Source organism: Epinephelus fuscoguttatus, linkage group LG21 (assembly GCF_011397635.1).
Source record: "Epinephelus fuscoguttatus linkage group LG21, E.fuscoguttatus.final_Chr_v1".
In the NCBI taxonomy this organism is placed as follows: domain Eukaryota; kingdom Metazoa; phylum Chordata; class Actinopteri; order Perciformes; family Serranidae; genus Epinephelus; species Epinephelus fuscoguttatus.
Window position 1 is genome coordinate 9,639,310 of NC_064772.1, and position 23,086 is coordinate 9,662,395.

General features: G+C 40.5%; 1 protein-coding gene across 1 annotated transcript in view; it reads right to left on the reverse strand.

Annotated features, from left to right (window-relative positions):
- LOC125881764 (cadherin-6-like) overlaps nucleotides 1–23,086 on the reverse strand; it is an 86,572-nt gene that overhangs the window by 6,138 nt on the left and 57,348 nt on the right. The window contains exons 6-11 of the mRNA XM_049565078.1: nucleotides 22,650–22,837; nucleotides 14,916–15,169; nucleotides 7,564–7,700; nucleotides 5,480–5,601; nucleotides 1,294–1,411; nucleotides 785–1,036 (exon numbers count right to left, since the gene is read on the reverse strand). Of these exons, the coding sequence (XP_049421035.1) occupies nucleotides 785–1,036; nucleotides 1,294–1,411; nucleotides 5,480–5,601; nucleotides 7,564–7,700; nucleotides 14,916–15,169; nucleotides 22,650–22,837 (1,071 nt within the window). The remainder of the gene's footprint in view (nucleotides 1–784; nucleotides 1,037–1,293; nucleotides 1,412–5,479; nucleotides 5,602–7,563; nucleotides 7,701–14,915; nucleotides 15,170–22,649; nucleotides 22,838–23,086) is intronic.

Genomic DNA, 23,086 nt, shown 5'->3' on the forward strand with positions numbered 1-23,086 from the left:
ATCTAGCTGAAAGCCTTCTTCAATAGATGGCTTCTAACGATGGCAGGTCATTAAAAAATATGGTGATTGAAGCTAATTTGAATGTGCCTTGGAAACTCTATGGGCGTAAAGCTAGTTTTGTAAAACATCTTGACTTGGGTCATGGTGCACTTCTTTTTGAGTCTTTAGAAATTGAATTTAAGCCCCTCACACGGCAGACATAAATTCCCCTGAAGTGCTATTGCTGTTTTATCCTGGAGAGGACAGATTCTCAATATTCTGATATGACTGAGGTTGAAAAGTTTTTTGTATTTGCAGGAAGTCAGCCATGCGTGATGCAAGAACCAGAGACCACTGGAACATTTGTACCTTGTTAGGACTTGAGAGACAGATAGTAATAGTGTTTCCTAAGCTAATGCATCTGCAGTAGGCACACGTTTTATGCAAAAATGTACTAACCTAAAGCACAAAGTTGCTCTGCAATAAAGCACGATGCTCCATCCCCCCACTGAGATGCTGTAGATCTTTGCTGCTTTGCTGTTCAAATCAAATTAACATGTCAGCTGTGGTCACTGGCAGAATTACCCGCCCACAGGAAGTGATGAATCAAATTAAGGAGTGAAATTCAAAACTGTCTCTTTATCACCTGCGAGAGGTGCTTTGCTACAGTAGGAAGCTCTCGAGTGTGGCTTTAAGAAGCGCTCAAATCTAATTTTCAGTGAAGCCACCCGGGTTAAATAAAGCTCAAATTAAAAAACAAATGTTTGCAAGATGGAGATGCAGGTGGTTGCCTGTGTTTACTCACTGAGCAGAATGATGACACAAAGTAAAATGGCCACCAGGGCTCCCGTGCTGAGTCCCGCCCTCGCTGTGAGCGCCTCCGCGTTGCACAGCTTCATGTTTCCCTCGCGGTCGCAGGTGCACACTCTGATGGTCAGGGTGTTGGTGCTGCTTCGCATCGGGAACTCTCCATCAGAAATGACCACAGGCACGTGGTAGATGCTCTTGTGCAGACTGTTGTAGCTGTTCCTCCGAGTCAGGATCCAGGCCGTGTTGTCTGAAAACAACAGGATGTCCGGTTACCACGCAGCAATCAATAACCTGAATGAATATTTCAATAAACTCCACGAGAAATTTCATTTGGTCTGTGAATGCGCTTTTAGTGCTGCGAGATGAAAAACTATAAATCACATCATGTGCAGCGCAGCACGAGATGTGGTTAAGTTTAACAACAGGTATAAGTGCCTTATGGGAGCATTATACAGAAGAGTAAGTTAATGTGATGGCCACAAGCATCGGCTGAGAGTGTATTACCTTTGTTATCGCGGACAGAGAAGTTGGCCTTCCCAGCAGCCTCTTGTGCGAGACTGAAGAAGAACCGGTGTCCTCCAAGTGGCTCGTCAGGATCTGTGGCGCTTATGGTTTGTATCCTCTGAAATAAGAAACAGACAAGAGAGCAACATGTAAATCTAAGAATACGCTGTACTGAAGGCCAGCTGCATTTGCATCGCCCACCATGGCTTAGAATAAAAGAAATAGCTAACATAGTATAAACATTTTCACACGTTTCTGATTTCTGTTGTCTCACAGTATACATTATGATGCCATATCTGGCCAACACTAGCTGTAAACCATCTAATTAACAAAGATACCAACAGAACAAGCTTGTTATTGGCGTGTATTTGCATGTTAACATCAGCTGTTCACTCTGGTTAAAGGGGTAGATTGGTCCCCGGGGATTTCATAAAGACAAACAGTTAATGGCTCGCTAACAAGTAATGAACCTCAACATTCAAAATGCTTATACATGTACACACAATACTTTACAGTGTTATCATGGTTGCCTGGATACGTCAGCAGAGCAGGGATGGAAACTAACTAAGTATATTTACTCAAGATCTGTACTTATTATTATTTGACAACTATAGTTACTTTACACACACAAATTATTAATACAACATATAGTCAACTAATAGATCTTATCTTACTATATAATGACGAAAATTCTGTCTGTCTGTGTGTGTGTCTGTTCCAAGTTTTTCTCCTCACTGACTTGGTCAATCCATGTGAAATTTGACACAGTGGTACAGACATGAAACTTTGCACAGAGATGCCTCTCCTCTTGAGAAACAAATTTGACTCAAGAACCCATAACTTCCGGTTATATGGATTTTCCACCATTTTGAATTTTTTGAAAAACACTTCAAATCGATCTCTTCCTAGGAAGTTTGACCAATCTGCATGAAACTTGTTGAACATAATCTAGGGACCAATATCTAAAGTTCCCTCTTGGCAAAAGTTGGAAAACTTACTAAAACTGAGCTTCTATAAGGCAATGAATATTGCAGAGGGCGTGGCTCATCACATAAAGGTGTATAACATCTCAAGGGTTTCACCGATCACCACGCAACTTTGTAGGCATATGACCACACATAATCTGAGGGGACCCCTCCATTATTGACCCCGTCAGACAAAATGGGGGCGCTAGAGAGGCCAAACCGCCATATCGATTTTTACTAAACTTGGTAGATATGTAGAACAGGACGCCTCAAGTTGACTGGAGAAATTTAACTGTAATTGGCAACTGGGTGGCGCTATAACAACAGAAAAATGCTTAAAATGGCTAAAATGCGACCGATCGCTGTGGCTCCCCCTGTGGCCCAATGTGGTTTTTTTCTAATTTTTTCTAATTTTTGGTATGACTAAGTCATGGTATGGTATGCTATACATAATCACGGAAACTGTTAGTGTGTCATTCTGTCTGTCCCACAGACAGAATGACGTGGTCAGTCTATGTGAAACTGCACATAGGCATTGAGGATTGGCATAGGTAGAAGGAGACAAAGCTACCAATGGGTATGGACTAGTTATTTGTATAGGTTAAACCAGTGGTTCCCAACTGGTGGGTCCCGGTTTCATTCTGAATAGACCACAAGCAACTTGTGAATGTGCTAAGTTTGTTAAAAAAAAAAAAAGAAAAAAAAAACACTTTATTTTGACGTACAGTAAATTTCCTGCTGAAGAGTGAGTGACTCATGGACAGCTACTTGACAGACACAACAAACTTGTTCAACGACATGGCCAAATGCAAGTATGACATTGAATATATCAAACTATGTGGGCCTTGCAGTGATGATTAAAGAGAAATATAGACCCTATGGCTGGACCAGTTGGGAACCACTGGGTTAAAGCTATAGTGCGTAACTTCTACAGGTCCGTAAATGACCGTTTCACCCAAGCCACTACTAGAGGAGATGACACAATGCTGATTAAGCCGATCAGCTCCTCTAACATCTCGCGGTATTTTTCAATATATATCATTTTTAGTATGCGTGTAGACCACCGACATTCCCGTGCTGGCTCACGGGAAATGCTTCCTCACAACAAGAAGGGACGGGGAGGAAGAGAGGAGAGTCTCATAGCAAGAAGTAGAGCGCAGGTAGAAAGAGAAAGCAACATGGCGGAGAAGCGGCCGAGACACGGTTCAGAAGTGGATCCTACTACGAAGGCAAGTGTTACTCTGTGTACACGGTGTGTGGCGAGTGTTACTCTGTGTACGCGGTGTGTGGCGAGTGTTACTCTGTGTACATCGAAGTGCCGCCGGCTTATTAGTTGTAATAACGCATTTTCAGCTGGGAGGCGACAGAAGTTACGCACTATAGCTTTAAGTTACCCAGCAGTACACACAGTAGTAAGAATTAGCCCCACCTTTTACAGCTCCAACATTAAAATGATGCTTACACCTGAATGCATCACTACGTATAATCCAATTATATAATATATATTATTTTTAAATAATACATTCTGCATAATGAGAACTCTTGGTACATTATGAAAAACCCTTTTGATTCTTTTGATCTGAGGACCCTGGGACTAAAGGAATATGAATAACTTACATGGTAATCGAGGAGGTAGCCAACAACCCCGGTTTTATTCATCTGAAGACCTACTATAAAAAATGAACTGCTTGGCAACCATAGCAGGCCTCTAACTGAGACAGGCCTTTATTTGTCAACATGTGTAGCCACACCGGGCCAGCAAAGGGGACTGGGTCTTTAAATGGGACTAGGCTTTTAACTGAAGTTTTATGGTATTTACGTAAATGATAAATTCTCTTTCCCCCCTTTCTGAACAAACTTTTTATCTTTGCTTAATATTCCATAGTGCAAGTCTAACAAGCCAGGGCTCGGGTCATCATACTTTCTCTGAGCCCACACAGCGACATTTGGTTCAGTCCCCAGTGCGAACACAGAATGTGTGGTGCAACTGGCAAGTGATAGTGAAACTGAAGACTCAGAGTGTCAAAGTTTATGTGTTACGTGTCACAGCACTTTGGGTTTCTAATTCAGGAGACATGGCAGCAGTCCAACTGAGGAGACAACTGTCAGACTGGGAGTGTTAAACATAACATGCAAATAGTTGATAGTGCAGCTGTTTCCTCACAAACCTCTGTTCCACAGCTGCGTTTGTGTTCTTGACATCTTTTATCTTTATTTGGAGGAGGAAACTGATCCATAAGGTGTTTTTATCATCATGAAATTTGAGCTTTAAAAAGCTATCCCACCCATCTAGTACTTCCTCTAGCTTAAAACACAAGTTACAAATGATCTCTGATGTCTGCTGATAAGGGTGCTATCACACCTAATCTGTTTGGTTCGGTTTAAACGAACTCAAGTCCATTTATGTGGTTAGTACAGTTCACTTGGGTAGTGTGAAAGCTGTCAGTCGAGCCGTGGTGCAGACCAAACAAGCGAACTGAGATCGCACAATAAGGTGGGTCTTAGTCCGCTTCCAAACGGACTCTGGTGCAGTTTGCTTGTGGTGTGAAAGAAAACAAAGCAACCACAGGATTTTATAATAGCAACTGATCCTGATAAAAGCCACATATATCCCATAACTGATTTATGCCAATGCATACATGTAACCATAGTAACACATGCACGTCAGTGAGGGTGTTTCCCCTGGTAAAAAGGCTGCTAAAACTGCCATCATTGTTTGACAGTGATCCCACAGTATTAAGCACTGAAACATTACTCTCCAAGACGGCTTCTTTACATTGTCTCTTTGTCATTACTCATAACATGCCATCGATTAATAATATCCTACAATCAGTTATTTCTCTATGAGTTTAAAATAATAACACTTTAGAAGCATTTAAGTGCTGCTGAATGAACGTCTGTCACCAGAATTTGATTTCCCCATGTGGGTCCTGATGATGCAGGATGACAAACACCAAAACTGTCCAAACAATGAGTCACCTGTCACTCGGTTGAACTTCGTGTTTACATCTCTTGGTTTGTTTGCAAAAAGTCAGTGTGAACAGGAGCTGAAACAAAACTAAAATGCAACAATGTTTCTGTTTTACACTTTGTTGCGACCAAATGAAGTGAACTACAGGTGTGAGAGCACTTTTTCATGCTGAACAGAAAGCGGACAAGTAATCCTAACGGAGAGGTTGAGATGACACCATGGCTACTGCTTTGTGTTTGGTCGTACCAACCTGATTAGCTTTGGCGTTCTCACACACAAATGTCTCGTAATTGGTGGCAAATGTTGGAGCGTTGTCATTGACGTCCAGCACTCTGACATACACAGGCACGCGGCTGATCTGGCGCGGGTTGTCTAGGAAACACAAAGGTGGGAAGAGTGAATTTACACAGATAATTATTTCTTTGCCTAACAAAAGTGTTCTATAATACATGTGGGTGTGTGTGTGTGTGTGTGTGTGTGTGTGTAGCTATTGCCTGTTTCCATGCAAACAGAATGGACGTATTGTTAGACAACAGCGTAATTGTGATATTTAAATTGTTCTTGACAGCATCACAAATGTATGTGACATGTAACTGAATATATATAAATAACTCACATAAAGAAATACAATTAAGGTGCATACACGTTTTGATTAGTCTCTACATGCACTCCGTCAGTATAGATATATTGAAAAAATATCAGATCAGTGAAAAGAGTCATAGTTGGTATGACATGAGAAAGTAAGAAAAGTTTGTGATAATATTCCCAATGGCATTTGCACTGAAGCAACTGTTCTCTCTGGGATCCACACATTTTACATAGTGACAACACAGAAATACACTTTTTGTGAAATATGATTTGGGGGTGAATTTTATTCTTGCATTGCTTTGTATATTACTTTATTTGAACTGATGCTGTCTCTGATTTTGGTAAAATAAACCTACAGAAGCGTGCCTTGTTGAATAATTCTGTCATTTATAAAGAATAGTTTTGTAAAAGTCATAGAATAGTATTCCAGAAAATTTAAATAAAAATGTCATTATTAAAAAATGTCATAAAAAAGACACAAAAAAGCCATAGTATATTAAGTCATAAAAATTTCATTAAAATAGTCATTGCACAGAATAACATTAAATTTATTTATTTTATTTTTTTTTTTAAAAAAAAAGTCATAGTATAGTATGTCATAACATAAAAAAAATGGCATACCATAATATGTAAAAAAAAAAAAAAAAAAAAATTGAATCATTTAAAAGTCATGGCATAATTTGTCATAAAAAAATAATTAAAAAGCTCACACTATAGTATGCCATAAAAATTTAGTTTAATGTCAGTGTAGTGTGTCATAATTTAAAAAAATCTTATGATTCTTATCTTATGAAATCTTATAATTTGTTATACATTTTCATATACAATGTCGTAGTATAGTATCTCATAAAAAAAACATCCATCCAAAAATCAAGAAATATATTTTAAAAAGCCATATTATGGTATGTCATGAGAATTGAATTAAAAAGTCATGATAGAGAATGTCGTGGAAATCTAAAAAAAATTAATAGTATAGTTTGAAAAAAAAATTAAAAAAAAAAAAAGTCATACTATGGTACGTCACAGTATGGTATGACAAAAAAGTCATCAAAAGTCATAGTACAGTATGCCATAAAAAAAAATCATAGTATAGTATGTCATAAAATTTTCATTTCATAGTGTAGTATGCAATAAAAAGTCATAAAAGGTCATAGTCTAGCATGTCATTAAATCTATCTAAAAATTCAATTACAAAAGTCAAAGTATTGTATGTCATAAAAATGTAAAAAAAAAAAAAAAAAGTCAGAGTATAGTATGTCACAAGGCAAGTTAAATGAATTTACAAATGGGTATAGTAATTCTTTTTAAAAGAAAAACTCAGAGCAGCATATTGGTGAGTGCAACATGACTGACGTACTAATAAAAATAAAGCTGTGGACATTATACTGAATTCATCACTACAACCAGTGTGACATGGAGACAGAAGGCTTCTCACTAATTTGTTATATAATAATTACAGGAAACCTCAGGATTAAAAAAGCCTGCTAAAAACTTTTGACTAAAAGCCTTTGCCATATTTTGAGAGTTGATGGTGTTGGAGTTCTACTCAGGGCGGGAAACAAACACCACCTACCAGCCAATAGGGGGTGAACTGGCAGTGACTATTCTAGTGCTTTACAAAAAACTCCTTTTTTACTTCAGCACAACATTCAGAGGTTAGTATAAATCCCCAAAATCCAATTTGGCCAACAGACCAACAGAAAGTGGGTGAACAGAAATGTCTGCTTCCCATCCTGTTGCACTTACTGAACTCCGTGGCGATGACGGAAATGTTGTGCCAGGCGTTCTCTTCTCTGTCAAGCTCCCTGAGGATGAAGACTGACCCGTTGCCTGAATGGACGTTGAACACTCTGTCCATGTCTGTGCGTCGATCAATAGAGTACCTGCTCAAAACACACACACAGACATCGGCTTTAAACCTATGCGCTCAGGCTTTATGGAAGTGTGTCGCATTCCCTGGGTGAGGGACACAGGGAACAGTCACATTTACAGAGTTTCTCAGGTGTGAACTGGAGTGAAAATGGTCACATTTACTGGTGAGTCTGAGTTAAACTGACAGTCTGCGTGGTTAGAAGGGTTTCGGCAAGCAGGGGGTACTCAAAACAAGTCTCACTAAGCATGATGGACTTGTCTGCACTCTGCCATTATTTCCTTTCTTTGCTATTCATACCACACAAGAATGCATTAAGAAAAAAAGATGAATTTTAGCATCAATCCAAGCAGTGGCTTGCCCTCAAAAGAAAGGCCAAGTTTTTTTGAAGAGAACAAAATTGGTTTTCACCTGCACAAATGAGCCAAACTACAGGAGGTAATAAGCCGCTTCTAAGCATTTTCAGACTACTGTTTAAAGGGTCACTTTACACAAATCAAAAAAGACATATTTTCTCAATTACCCTTAGTGTTATCTAAGCATGCAGATAGCTTCAGGTTTGTGTGCACAGCTTTGGACATATCCGCCTCTGAAACATCTGCCATCGCACAAATACAATGGTGTATGGAATTTCACATGTGCTGCGAACAAACTCAACAGCTCTTTCCTTTTACAGAAACAATGTCCTGGTAATAATAATAATGATCCAGAGACCTAAGTGTCAACAGTCCTCACATCAGGGACTATTTCATCCTTACACATCCAGATTTACCAGGATATTGTTTCTAGAAGGACAAGTTAGTTTTAAGTCTTTCAAATGTCCCCACAGATCCCTTTCACCTCCACTGTATTTAAAAAAACAATCAGTGATCATACATCAACTGCAGCCCCACCACATCCAAACCAAGGGATTGGATGCTTCTGTCACTCTCACATTGATTGGCAGGGTTTTCTACAGATTTTCTCAACTGCTTTGACAAATACCTGGATAAAATTTTGACATGACTGAAGTTCTCAGAACTACCAGCTTATTCTCTCCCTCCAGGTAATGCATTTCTTGTTTGATTTCACATAGAATCAAATGCTTCAGTACCAACATCTTGAACACCAAGCTGCAACTTTTTGGAGCTGAAGAGCGGAGCCAACGCTAAAGTTCCAAAAACTGCAGTTCCTCAAATGGCCACTTGAGGCTGGCTCGAAAAGCAAGTCAATACCCACAGACCCCTATGTTAAAATACCCAGCTTTACAACAGAAATAAACATGTTCACAGCCTGGTACAGGGATCTCTAGATCATTTTCCTGATCTTGAAAACTATACAGGGTTTAATTTTCTTATAACTCACCCATTTACGCTTTATTAAGACTTAATGTTCAGCATATTTAAAGACGTGGCTTCTTTGAGTGACGGGTAGGTGCCATCGTTGACAAGTTGCAGATTAGGTAACATAACAATTGTGTAAAACCAGATTATAGGCATAGCCGTAGCTGTTGTTATTTCAGTGGGTTTTCAGTTCATGAAAGTAGCCTAATTTATAAAGTATTAGCATTAGCATTTTCACAGTTAACCAAAGACTGTCAAAATGGCAAACTTGAGGCTTCTAAAAGGGAGCCCACAATTCATGAATGACATCACAATGGTTACTGCCATTATTTTATACAGCCCATGTTAATCAGATATAAAACCAAAACTCTGCATGACTAGATATGAGAATGGTTAGGGTGAAGTGACTCTTTAACATATAGCCCTTTACCACTAAAATTAGCATATGTATGTGGGTTTTTTAAACACAGGTAAACCCACTAAAAATAGCATATGGACTCCTTTCTCTTTGGCCGTAGATTGGAGCCATATACACGGCTGGAAAAAAGGTTAGTAAACAGCAGAAAGCAGCATGGAGGTCAGTGAAAATGCCACTATGTTTACCTCTTTTTATATTCATTTTACTTATCCAGTCTCTTTTTCATATTCGGTGCAGAATAATTTGGACAGAGACGGATGGTATTTTGTGGTGGCTTGTCATTGCATCTCATCAGTAAAAGAGCTACAGTGAGCACATTCACCCTGGTGTTGTATTTCTATAAATGCGTATTGGAGCCAGAGACGATAATTACCCCTAACTACTGTACAGTCATTTCCCACAAATCCAGATGTAAGTGGGTGTTAGTGGGGGTTTTTGTGCAGTGGGAAAGGGGCTATATACATGGTACACTGTCTTTCACTGGGTCAACAGTCTCGAGTAGTCCTGTCCTGTGTTGATGACGGATTTATGTAAGTGTTTGCAGTCCCACTCATACACACATACACACACGAGCCAACAGGTTATCCAGTCGTGTTGTTTTTCTCTGCTTCCCAGACTACTGTGATACATCAGTGTGATTAATGGAGTAGCAGGCATCAGGAGGGCCGGCGTAAGAGGGAGGAGACCCCCGAGGGGAGACTATGAACCTGGGCTCTCAATGCACCGCTGCACCGCTCTCCCCTCTCCGCAGTCCCCCCCCCTCCAACCCCCCCTCCCCCAGCCCCTCCCTACTGCCTCTCCTGCATCAACCATTTTAGTGTCTTTATCTAAACACTCCCTCCTCATCTCTGCCTGCCTCGCTTCCACTCCTTCCACCTCGCCGGCCCGACAGTAACTCTAACCTCGTTAAATCTGTGTCGGCCGTGGGCTTTACTAATTGCTTTTCTAATATTCCCAATAATTCAGCTGGCTGGGCCTAACCCTTCCCCTGATTAATGGCAGGGAGATAACAGCGCGCCTCGTCCTGACCGGGCATCCAAAGTGCTGCTCTCAGCAGGCAGGCAGCTGGCTGGATGGGAGGCCAGGCAGAAGGACATGGAGGGTTACAGAAATGTTAGTGATCAGCAGGTCGGGACATATATCCTCTTTCCTCTCTACAGAAGCTACATGGCCGGCTGGCTTGCCACAGTACTTTCAGAAGATATCCTTCAAGAACAAGAGTCAGTGGGAATCCAGCAAAGTATTGATTTGGGGATTTGCAGGTCAAAAGATGTCTAGCTTTGCCTGGGCTATATTTGGATGAAAAGTTTTATAGCTGTTGAAGAAATCCCTTACCCATAAAATGATCATTTGTATATCAGTGACTCACCCTGTGTTACATGTGGAAAAACTTTTTTCTCGCATGCCTTCGAGGTGAACGATGAATCTATAAATGGAGAAAAGTCTTCCTGAACTGAAGTTTGAATTCTGCTCAGTGGAAAGCATGAGCAGAGTTCAAATGCATAGGCTTACCCAGGTGCGCTACTCATATGCATAAATGTTTTAAATAGTAAGGTTTCAGTAAAAATGATTATTGTTTTACTGTTGTTAAGTTTGGCCCCCATTGTGCCCAATTCATCAGGAATTTTCTCTGTTTTTGGATTCCTCGTTTACAGTGGAGGCATGCAAGAAAAACTCAGTTTTCATCACAAATTAAGGGGGGCCCAAGAAAAATGGGGAATAACGTAATTTATTTTCACTATTTAATCCACTGAAAAATTGAGCCCAATGTGAGCAGGAGTCATAAGAGCGAGTTTTCTGATCATGGGTTTCATATCCCCCATGGCTATCTCCTCAACAGTGATTTACAACTGAATTCCGGTTTTCATCATATCTAACAACAAAAAGCTTTTCAGAAGGACGACCCTAAAGCAAAATGGAGGTCCATAACCTAGTGTTTATTAATTTAGGGTCCTTGAGAGGAAAAAGGTTGAGAACCACTGGTTTAAGCAACACTTAAATTACTATATGTGATATTCTGTCAAGTTTACGTCCATGTCTTGGTGTCCGGTACCCGTTTTATTTTGAAATGTGTTCTCATTGCGTTTAGTGTTTCTTTTACTTCCTGAGTTTTCCTGCCTTTTTTTTCATGTGTTTCACCTGTGTCTTGTTCTACTCACCTGTGTGTGGTTAGCAATCAGCCCTTGCGTATTTAAAGCCCAGTGTTTTCCACATGCAGTTGCCAGATTGTGTTCATGCTCTCCTGCCTTTCCTTGTGTTTGATTCCTTTGGTTTTGACTCTGTTTGGATTTATGGATTTTGCTTTTTGTGTGATTTCCCTGAACTGATTTTTCTGCTTGCTGACTTCCTTCACGTGTTTAACCCCTGACCTCTAAGTAAAGATTTGGTTTTAATAAACTGTTGTTGGTGTTTCATGTTTTTTCTCTGCAACTGAGTCCCAGTTTTGTACTGAATCTTTCCACTATATTGCAATGTAAAGTAAGTCCTACCTACATTTCAAAATATATTTCTGTAAATGTTGTTGAACAGTGGTTTTGTGGAATTCAGATGACTAATAAAACCTTGTGATCACATCACATGATAGTCAACAACAAACAGAATCTGCCTGTAGTCAAGAATTGAAGAGATTCATTTTTTAATGACTGTATGCTCTTTAATAACCTCTTATTCATGCTCGCCAACATTGACTGCTTTTGAAACAAAGTTGAAAGCTCCAGAATAGCTGCAAAAACGGACCTTGAGGTCAAGAATAAACTTTGAACCTGAAATTTTTGCTCACTTGAAACATAAATGACTAACACAGATCTTTAATTCAGATGACCAAATCCACACTTACTGACCACTTTGGTGTTTGAACATGGTGCGTTATTATTTTAGAATAAAACCGAAGACTGATGACACTGAATAATTATTTAATTTTTAAATTGTTTGATTTTTCACACCAAACTATTTTTTTCTAAAGGTCTGCCCTCGGTAAGACAGGAAACAGTATTTAGAAAATCGCGGCTCTAAAATACTTTATTGAAACCAGGGTTGATAAAAAACATTTTAAGAGTTGGCAGCTTTTTAAAACTTTTGGTTATCTGAACCCCATTCAAAAAATATCCCTGCATGTGTGACAAGAGGAAAAAAATTAATTTTTGAGAACCTTGAGTATTGTTCATGTTTTAAGGGCTTGAACATAATGAGTTTCCATCATACTGGCCTTGGATGACACTGACTGCTTAAATCTAATAGGAGATAGGCCATTATGATCCTGTTGAATCCGCCTGTGTTCTTGTGTCTATATGCCGCACATACTGAATGTTCATGTACGCAGACACCCTTGCTTACTGAGAGATTTGTGTACACATCCATGCCTAAGTGAGCTCCTCTGTCGCGGCGAGCGAATGAAGATAACCGTCTCTGTGACTTCCTCATGCCAGGCAGCCTCCGGGCTTTACCGGCCCTCCTTCTCCACTGCGCGGCTTTAAATGCCACGGGGTAGCTACTTCCTTGATGATAGGCGATAAAAGAGAATGATATCATATTTGACACCTGCAATAAAGTGGTGGAACTTCAACCTTGAGAGCCAACTCCCTTAGTGCATCATAAAAATGAAAAAGTCTTTGAGACAGAGTGGAAGGCGCAGCCTCACACCTCGCTGCCATTACTCCCATTTAATAGAATACTTGCATAATTTTGTATCTCCGTGAATTTGTGAAGTTGCGTAGGTGAACTTCTGTCACATTTCAGTACTTAGCAGAGTTTGGTATGTCTAACAGAACAACGTGTCTCTCTGCCAAGGCCTTATCATGTACTTTAATGCTGTGATTATGTGTATGGTAAAGAAACTCTCAGGACAAAGATCCACTTTGGAGCTTTTTAACCACATTTCTAATAGTCAAATAATTCATCTTAAGGTGCTCTATGTGACATTGACAGAATTAATATCACAGCAAACAGATTTGCTATTTAAAGATAAAGTGGACTAATGGCGTGCTGACCAGAGAATGAGGTCACGCTCCCTGTGTGTGTGTTGTAATCCGAGTTAATCATGAGCTGGCACCCGACCTCAATACGACGTCATTAAGACGGTGGACTCAAATGCTGGACAGATGCTAAATTGTGGTTGGAATAAAAACCATTCTGGTGACATTTTAAATGTTTAACAATTGTGTGGACAATAACGTAATGATGCTTGCAGATGTTGGGTTGGTTTTCCATATCTTGGGACTAAATGTTGTTACTCTACAACAAGATGGCAGTGGCATGAGACAATTGGAAGATGTTGGATTTTGTTTACTTCACAACACAAAACTTAAAATGAACAAAATATCAACGCCATCTGTTGTCAGTATTCTATGCCACATTTACATTGGCATTAGAATCTGTCCTGACACTGGATTTTGGTCGCTTGATGTTACAACCTTAATTCAACCAAATATCAGTGTCTAAAGATGCTGGTGGTCAGCTGGGTCTGTTCTTTTTTCTGGAAGCTGGTCCAACCGCATGTGCATGTTGGAGCATGTGTCCACTTAATGCGTGTATCCCAGTGGGTAGCTCTTTGCCGCCACTTTGTGCTGCCCTTATAAGGTGGTTACTGCTGATAACACTGTCACGACCCATGGTGGTGGAACGCCATTGTCATGGAAGTTTAATGCCCACCCTTCGCCTCTTAGCTCTGTCAGCACTGTTGCTGGTGTTAGCACCGTTAGTTGCTAGCTGCTAGTTTAACTACCTCCATGTTGAGGCCATGTGCAGGCAATCCCAGCTCAGATTCTTCATCATAGATATGCTATGAATGCTGCATACAGCTCTTTTAATTGGAGCCCTTTCACTGCTTGAATGCATAAAGTAATAAGTTCTGTAATTGCCTGACATAGCAATTCAGGACCATTTAAATTCATTTAAGAGCACACACAAAAAAAATTCACAGTTATCAGAATAAAATTCCTCCAATTTGAAAACTTGAAAGGACGACCTCTCTTATAAACCTGTGATTTACTTAGTCGCTTCTTCCTGAGCTTTTAGGTCATATCATACATAGACTGTATAAAAAAAAAAGGATATGGCCTGTATAACATCACCTATTAGTTTGTGGGCTACTGCTGTGATGCCTAGAATTTACTATGTTGGCCTTTGTTGTTTTGTTTTTTTGGAGCCAGAAGTAGATGGATCTGACTGAGAATCAGAGGACACCACTATGGTAGTGACTTGTCAATCACACGGTAGCCACACCCTAAAGCATACTGTCTGTTTTACTCTAAATGGGACCATTGAAGAAGACTTGGGCCTGGTGATTGACACCCTAAATTCATCAGGAAAATCAGTGGTGTTGCCCCCGGCTGGTCATTAGAAGGAATGAATGTTAAAGGCACCTCTGCACTGGCTTTACTTTTCAGACCTAGAGATAACTCCTTAGGACAGGCCATGGGATACGTTTTAGTCCGATCAAAACACTGTGAAACACTGATATGGTCCTTCAAGATGTGATGTGGTTCAGTACCTGACAAGACTGTTTTTGTCATCAGGATCGGACGCGCTGACAGAGCCAATAATGGTGTTCTTGGCTGCATCCTCTTTGACCTCCATGACGTAGCTGGCACGCTCAAACACCGGTGGCTCGTCCACGTCCTCCACAATAATCTTGATGGTGGCCTCGTCCCTGAAGGGGCCCACGGAGAAGAAGCGAGGATTGATGTGGGCATTCTCCACTTGAACACGGAGACTGTACTGACGCTTCCTCTCAAAGTCCAGAGGCTGCAAAACAGAAAGAAGCATGGGAAAGATGTTGAACACAACCGTGACTTTGCTTCTTTGTTTTGTTGAAGTAAAAAGAAAATTCCACTGTGACTTTTTGTTTGTCCCTTAATATTTACTTTTAAACACCCATTTGTATGCAGCAGCACATTTAGCTGTTGATTTGGGGAAAACTAATAACCATTCAGAGCATCCTGCCACATTTAATTTCAGGTCAGATTGGGATTTTATTCATTAAACTGGCAATCTTTTCCAGAGCATCGTCTAATGAGCACGTGTGAAGGAGCTCAGTGTCTTGTTCAAGGACACTAACAAGACTGCTGATGGACACACAAGGGCTGCTGCAAAGCTCAGACCTGTGCTCTTGTAATCATGTAAAGGCCTTTCATTAACTGCTGCCACATCCTGACTAACGTAAAAGATGTGGCATTTTGGTGAGGAACTAGCATGACAACAACATGACTGGGTTAATGTGCGTATTTTCAGCCAGGGAATCTGGTTGGACTAAGTGTGGTTTTGTTGTTGTTGTTTCAAATTAATTTTGGCATCAATGGGCTAAAACACATTATAAACTTTCAGCGTATTGTAATTTTAGTGGTCTGGGAGAAAGCTAGACTTCTGTAGTCCCTTTTGGCTCTGTTTTCAGGCTTTAGAAAATCTAGCCAGTTATGGAAGACTTTGGCCAGGGCCATTTCAGAGAGAGGGCGTTCTTTTTGGCTTTTCTACTAATGCAGATGCTCGTGGACATCCCTTTAGATGGTGAAAGCCTCCTTTGATGGCAGAGAATCCTGCAGAGAAACATACTATTCCAGCATTGGCAAGAAAAGCCTACACTGCAAAGCAACCCAAAGAAGGAAGGCGGACATATCAAAAAGAGAGTTTAAAAGACATGCAATAAAACATGTCAATATGGAGGAGGAGTTTCAGAGATGGAGAGAAATTGTTGCTAATACTTTAGAGTCCAGCTTACTGGAACTAAAGGCTCACATCTATGGAGCTAATTTTAGAGCCGCCTTGAATCACAGTATACATATATATATATATATATATAGATATATATAGATATATATATATATCTATATATAGATATATATATATATATATATATATACATATATATGTGAAAGTGAAACACAACCATTCATTCAGCCAAATCTAAAAGTTTGCCTTCACTCGCCTCTGCAGCAGCTGCTCCTCTCATCCATCCTCTAATCAATCGATCTGATCTGAACAGCTCAAATCAGTTCAACTGATGCATTATTCACTCCGTGACTCAAAATTCCACAAACTGCCACTGAAGAAAAACATGAGCTCATGAAGACTTAGGACTGGACTGCAAGCACAGACCCACAAAACCCTCAGAAATTTAGACAGGGGACACAGACTGACACACAGGCAAGAAAAAAGAAACATCATCAGCTCTCACCACCCATAGATTCTTATTCTGTGGGAAACACTGCAGTGTGTCCCTTGTCTTTTTCCCCCTGCTACAGAAAACCTCACACCTAGTCAGCGGCAGCAACAACCCAAATCCAGCCAGCACAAACCTCAGCTCCAGGCGACCAGACTGCGGCGAATCCAGCCAGATCAACAAACTTTCAGTTGCTGCTTTTACACAGGTTAGAGCCATCGCAGCTGCCGTGACATGCAGCACTGGAGGTTTGTGCTAGGCAAATTCAAGCCGCTACATCTGCTGACCGAAGATCAGTCTCTGGAGCTGCTTCCAGCTCTCATCCTGATAAAGCAGTCCACAGTGGCGGGGAACAAGGTGGCGGGACTGCGGGGTGGCTAACGCTAGCTTACTAATCCTTGTCCCATTTGTTATCTGATAAAATGACAGAGGGCTTTACAATAAAAGAATATTATATAAATCAATGTTTGGGAAACACTAGGTTACTGTATGAAGTGTGTGCATATGTCTGTGATCGCCTGGTGGGAGGGGCTTAGGATAGAGAGGGGAGAGCTGCAAGAGATGAATGTATTTTCAAATTATGCCTTTCTTTTTGCCTTTTCCAAATTTAGCTAGCTTTAGCTAGAAAGTCTATAGATTAGACAAATAATCTATTTCAGGTAAACTTTTATTATATTTTTTTCGTCTTTTATTGCATCTCATTAATGCAGTTATTGAGCATTGATGTTAGATAGTGTTAAGTTTCTTTTGTTCTCTGTTTCTGTTTCTTTAGGCAGAAATAAAGACATCCCAACTTGTTGGATGTTTGTGCTCTTCAACTTGATTCCCTGATCCCTGCCACACTCTATGAAACAATCAATCAAAGTTGTCTCTCGCTGTCTGCTGGGTGACATCTGTTCATTTTTGTTTTATTTGTTTGTTTTTTTGTTAAATGCAGAGATCAGTGCATCAGATTGGTTTATAAGAGATGGAGAAAATATTGCGGTTTGAAGTGTCAGTGGATGGAAGAACTTTGGTGTGCCGTTTCATTTGACTGCTAGATGGAAAACAGGAATTTTAATGCAGACAAACAACAACCACTTTAATTTGTAGGGAGTATCAAGGTTGTGCGCATTTCTAAATTCAAATCTATCAACGAGGAGAGAAGATTAAAAAGACATACAAAATAAAATAATATCATGCTGCTGAAGGACACATCTGCTGAGCACTTCTATGTCTACATTTATATTTCAGATGTTAAGTTCACATTGAACAGATGACAGTAGTAAAGCATTTTGCGAATCTCGAATCAACATGGCTTCATTTTGTGGTAGTTGCTTTTGCCTGTAAATATATTTATATACAGTAATATAATGTATATTTATGCAAGACCTTTTCTGTTTGTGTACATGCTTTCATTGTACCCATTTGTTAACTTAAAAGGAGACAGCTTTGTTATTTTTCATTGTGATCCTCTATAATCCTGCATCTACTGTACACTGCTCTTACATCCCATAATTTATGGACTGCACACAATGATTAGTAGCCTGATTCCTGCATGATTGCTAATGTTCTCTGTCCTTGTGCATTTCAGTGCAGGTTGGTGGTATGTTTCTGCTTTTATGTTTCCCTTTATGAACTTTTTTTGAAGTTGTAGCCACTGAAGGTATCTCCCCATTGATGGGGATAATTGGGGAGCGGTGCATTTTAATGAATACTGCGCCCAGCGTTGAGCAGGAGCAGCTGGATCAGAGTGAGCTTCCTTGCAGGCTGCCTACTGTACATATGAAAGGATGCCGAGTCCGTGATCGCTGGAAACAGCCAATGAAAGCATGAAAAATCCAGATGGAACGAGCCGTTTTCTGAAGCCATGAATAATAACATAATGTGAGTTTGTGATTTGCGCCGATGCATGTTGAGGCGGGGGGGGGGGGAGCACGTCAATGGGAGGAATATGTTGCTTTGAAGGGCCGGTACAAGCGGAGATGGGACACACTCCCACTTGACAAGCCCGTTTAATTAGTAGGTTCAGAATTAGGGCACGCTCACTCCCCACACACACTCTGCCCGCACACCACATCCACTACAGTGCTGCTGCGGCTACAAAAGGCAATTATGTCATCTTCTACTTAATGATGGCATGATGGAAGCGATCAATCGAAGGCTGCAGAGAGGGTGCCTGATAAGGCAACTGGCAGATTCTGTTGAATACATCAGAAACACACCACAGCACACTGCTGAATGCTACGATCCATATTAAGCATCAATATTTCTGCTTTGGTTTCAGCTGAGAGGAAAAATGAATCTCGCTGAAAACACATGTACCAGGATTGTAGGCAAGTGTACGTTGAAATTTAATCATTCTACTGTCCATCCTGTGGCTGTCAGAGCGTATGGTAATAAAAAGTTTCCATTGCTCTTCTCTTTACTGAGTGCAGTTCATTGTGTGATTTCTTCTTTGCCCAAATAAGAAGTGTGATGCCTACAGTATAAGCAACAGTGTAGGTTTGGTATAGGGGAGAGACATCAAGTGTTCTTAAACAACATTAAAAAATGAATTCAAAAACAAAAACAAAAGTAAAAGTATGTGAATGCTACATTTACAGTAGTTATAAAAATCTTGCAAATAATAGATGATGACATTGTTATCATGCTGAACTCATGCTTTATTAAAAGGATAATTCAGATTTTTTAAACTGGGGTTGTATGGGGTACTTATCCATAGACAGTGTATTAAATACAGTAGATGTTGGTCAGCATGCTCCCAGTTTGGAACAGCAGGCTGGAGTCCGACATGGAAGCTGAGCAATCTACTGCTGTGGAGGGGTCAGCAGCAAAACATATTTTAGCCACCGAAATAATCAGTGTCAGTTTAAGTGTTTGCTGTATTGAGGGTATTTTCACAGCCCATTTCAATGGGGAAGAAATTAATGGCCCCATCAATGCTCTCCTCACAGCTACCAGACTCCATTGACAAAAACAGTAATTTTAGCTCGCTGACAACAGGAGCTGCCGGTCTACTGATGCCTCAATCAGTTGGTTAGTTTGTTTTATTGTGTGATTTTGGTGAATCCAAACTAAGCCTTTTAAACACCACTAAGCACACTAACTAACTGATCGAGGCAAAGATAGACCAGCAGCTCTTGTGTCCAGCAATGTTAAATTACTGTTTTTCTTAATGGAGTCTGGCTTTAAAAGAGCAATGTAATGGCTTCATTTTGTGGAAATCGCAGTCTGACATACAGTAATGGTAAAGCAGCATAAATACCTTCCATATAGGCTACATATAAACTGATATTGATTTTTTAGGTGAGACTTTTGTTGGATGGCTAAAACACGATTTGTTGCTGACCCCTCCACAGCCGTACATTGCTTAGCTTCCATATCGGACTCCAACCTGCTTCTCCAAACTGGGGGCATCCTGACTGATATCCACTGTTTATAATAAAATGTCTATGGATAAGTACCTCATACAACCCCACGAGAAAAGAAAATCTGAACTATCCCTTTAACTGCTGCATTAGTAATAAACAAACTGGAGTCAAATTGCCTTCACACTTCAGTGATTCATAGGAAACGTGCACCACTGCTGTTTCACAATAAAGGCTTTCAATTGGCAAAACACAGGGGGGTTCTTATTGTGAACCAGTCACTGGGAAACATTTGTCACTGCGGATAGTGCCTATTGTGATTGTTCATCAAAAATATTCCACAAAACAAGTTCAGACGGTCATTTCTGGGATGCAGTCTTAAATATTGCAGGATTACAGAGAAGAAGGAGGAGCCACAGTGAGCTGTTAGATGAAGAGCTGCACACCTCCAGCTCTTCAGCAAGGTAACCACCTCCACTGTGTCCTGCTGTTGTGTGGGAAAACTACTTGTGCCATTTGCAGCATGAAATCAGAATGTGGTTGTTCAGATTGTGGATGGCCTGATGGAAAAATGCTGATTATTGACTGACTCAAGTCTTAAAACAAAGTGAGGCTGTTTGACTGAGCAGTAAACAGATACCACTGTTTTATTTCTGACCTACATGGGACCAAAACCCATGTCAAACCAACTGCAAATAAACATTTTCATTGGTCACACTGATGTGCCTGACATTTATAACATTTAGGCACATAACGCAGAGCCAAAGTCCAGGAACCTTTTGCTGTATGCTGTTTGCAACATATGCTAAGGCAGGAGTCCTCAGTGTTTTTCAGGCCAAGCACCCCCTACTATATATTTTGTAAACTGAAGCTGGAAGACCGGGTCCATGTCATTGGTCCGACATCCCATTGGTCCGACGGTCCGCGGTGCTGAACGGCTCGCAGTGGGTGTATTTCTGCTTTGATTGTGCGCCGCAACCGGCTCTAGTTCAGCTGGGAAAGGCTTGAGGTGGAGCAGGCTCATGGCTTATGAGTTTGTCACTTTCTTTTTCATTGTAACCCACACCATGATCTTTTCCTGACCCTAACCATGTGGTTTTTGTGCCTAAACCTAACCAGACCTTAACCACAGGGCATCATGATGATTTCGGAACAATGGGACTTCGGAACAATAAGTTTAATATGGTTGGAACAGTGGGATGTCAAACCAATGGGCAGTTCCCGGAAGACTGACCTGACAGCTGCAACAGAAAGAGTCAGTGTTGCCCCGCTGTTGTTTGCTATGCGAATGTGAACATGTCCATCATGTTAACACACACTCAACTGCATCACCCAGACGTGTTGATCACTGGGATAAGGAAGAAACAAAAAGCGGCCCAACTCTTTCTACCCTGTGCTTTCAAGCAGCATTTAGAGGCAAAAGAAAAAAAAACTGAAGCAGTTGGTGTTAACATTGGCATACAGCCAAGGTGGAACTAATGGTAATACTCCTCATGTTCAAGTTTTATTTCTTATCATTCTATTTATTTTGTACTTTCAATTTCTCAGCATGAGAGATACTTTTCAGTTTTAAAGCCTGTTGTGACCTGTTGCCTTGTGGGAAAGTGTTGAAAGTGTGGAATACAGAACTGTTTGAAATGTTGCTTATTTTCAAAATAAAAATAGTTTACCAAAGTTTCTTGTGGGATCCCCAACAGGAGGATTTTGTCTGTCTTTGACACTTGCACTACTGTCTGTTCACAATAAATGAAAACAAACTGATCCTTACGCAATCATTTTTCTAGGACTCGTATAGCGGAGTATGAACTAAACCATGATTTGTGTGTACTTATACCCCTAGTTAAGTTTGTATGAAAACCAGGGTTCCTTTTTTATGACATTTTACCCCAATTCCATGACTTTGTTTCAGTAGTTTAATGGGTAGACCCATACAGTGACACAGCCATACATTATTACACCTGCACTTCACAGGCATCTGTGGATAAGCAAACTCCTATTCGCTCATTAGACATTCATGTCGCCAACTAGCTGCATATGCCAATAGACCAGACAGGCACATTTGGGTACTTCACAAAACAATCAAGACAGCGCCCCTTTTTGGGGGAAAGAAAACTGACCATCCTGTAGATGTCAATGCAATTTAATGTGTATTTGATTGCATTTATTTCTTGACATTTTAACATCTAATAATATTTGATCGACCTGCCTGAATCTAAGCGTACACGATTGTTTGAATTTAAGGTTGATGGCTTTCATGTCCCCTCATGAGGCTTCCCACATTCAAGTGGATCACTGACCCAACGCGGTGGCCAGATATTGCTTATCCAGACCTCTATACTTGTTTAACAATAGAGAAAACAATGTATATTCAAGACTCTTCTCAGGCATTCTGTTAATTCTAAACTATTTCCAGGCCTAGAATACTGTTTTTCCAATTTCAGAACTTTTCCAGGAATTTCATGACCATGGAAACTCTGGGAAACTGACAAAAAATGTAGATAGCAGCCGGCTGAGCCTGTACAGTTAGAGGGGAAACACAGAAACTCTGAGCTTCTCTCCTCTGGATTTTGGCAGCAGCAAGACTAAGAGATTTAAGTTAGTGAATCAAACTGGAACTGTTAAAATAGGGGAGAAAACATGGGTAACCATGTCCCGAGAAAACCATTATAAATACGACCCCACAACACCCTTCACAGAACACCAACAGAGAGCTCCTGACCTTCCTCAGCAAGATGACGCCCTCCTGTGTGCTCCTGTTGGTGGTGATGTCAAACATCCCGGGGCCGTCGCTTCCAATGATCCTGTAGTCCATCTCTGCGTTCTCGCCGATGTCAGCATCCATGGCTCGGATCACTCCCACTGCAGACCCGACCTCATTGGACTCGGGCACTCTGAACTCATAGAGGGCTGCAGAGACACAACACTATCTTTGTGATTCTGTGGTCACATGAAAAAAGTACAGAAAAAGAAAAAAGTTGGAGAAGGAAAGGTTACAGTGAGGGTAGGTGAGTCAGAGACGGTGTATGTGAGCAGGGTCGTGACAACCCAGGTCACGCCCTTCTTTTCATGTCCACTTTCAGTTTTTCACACAATTCATTTCATTGATGTGTCTTCTGAGATTATATCACGATTAAAAGTATCATGGAGAAGCCCTAA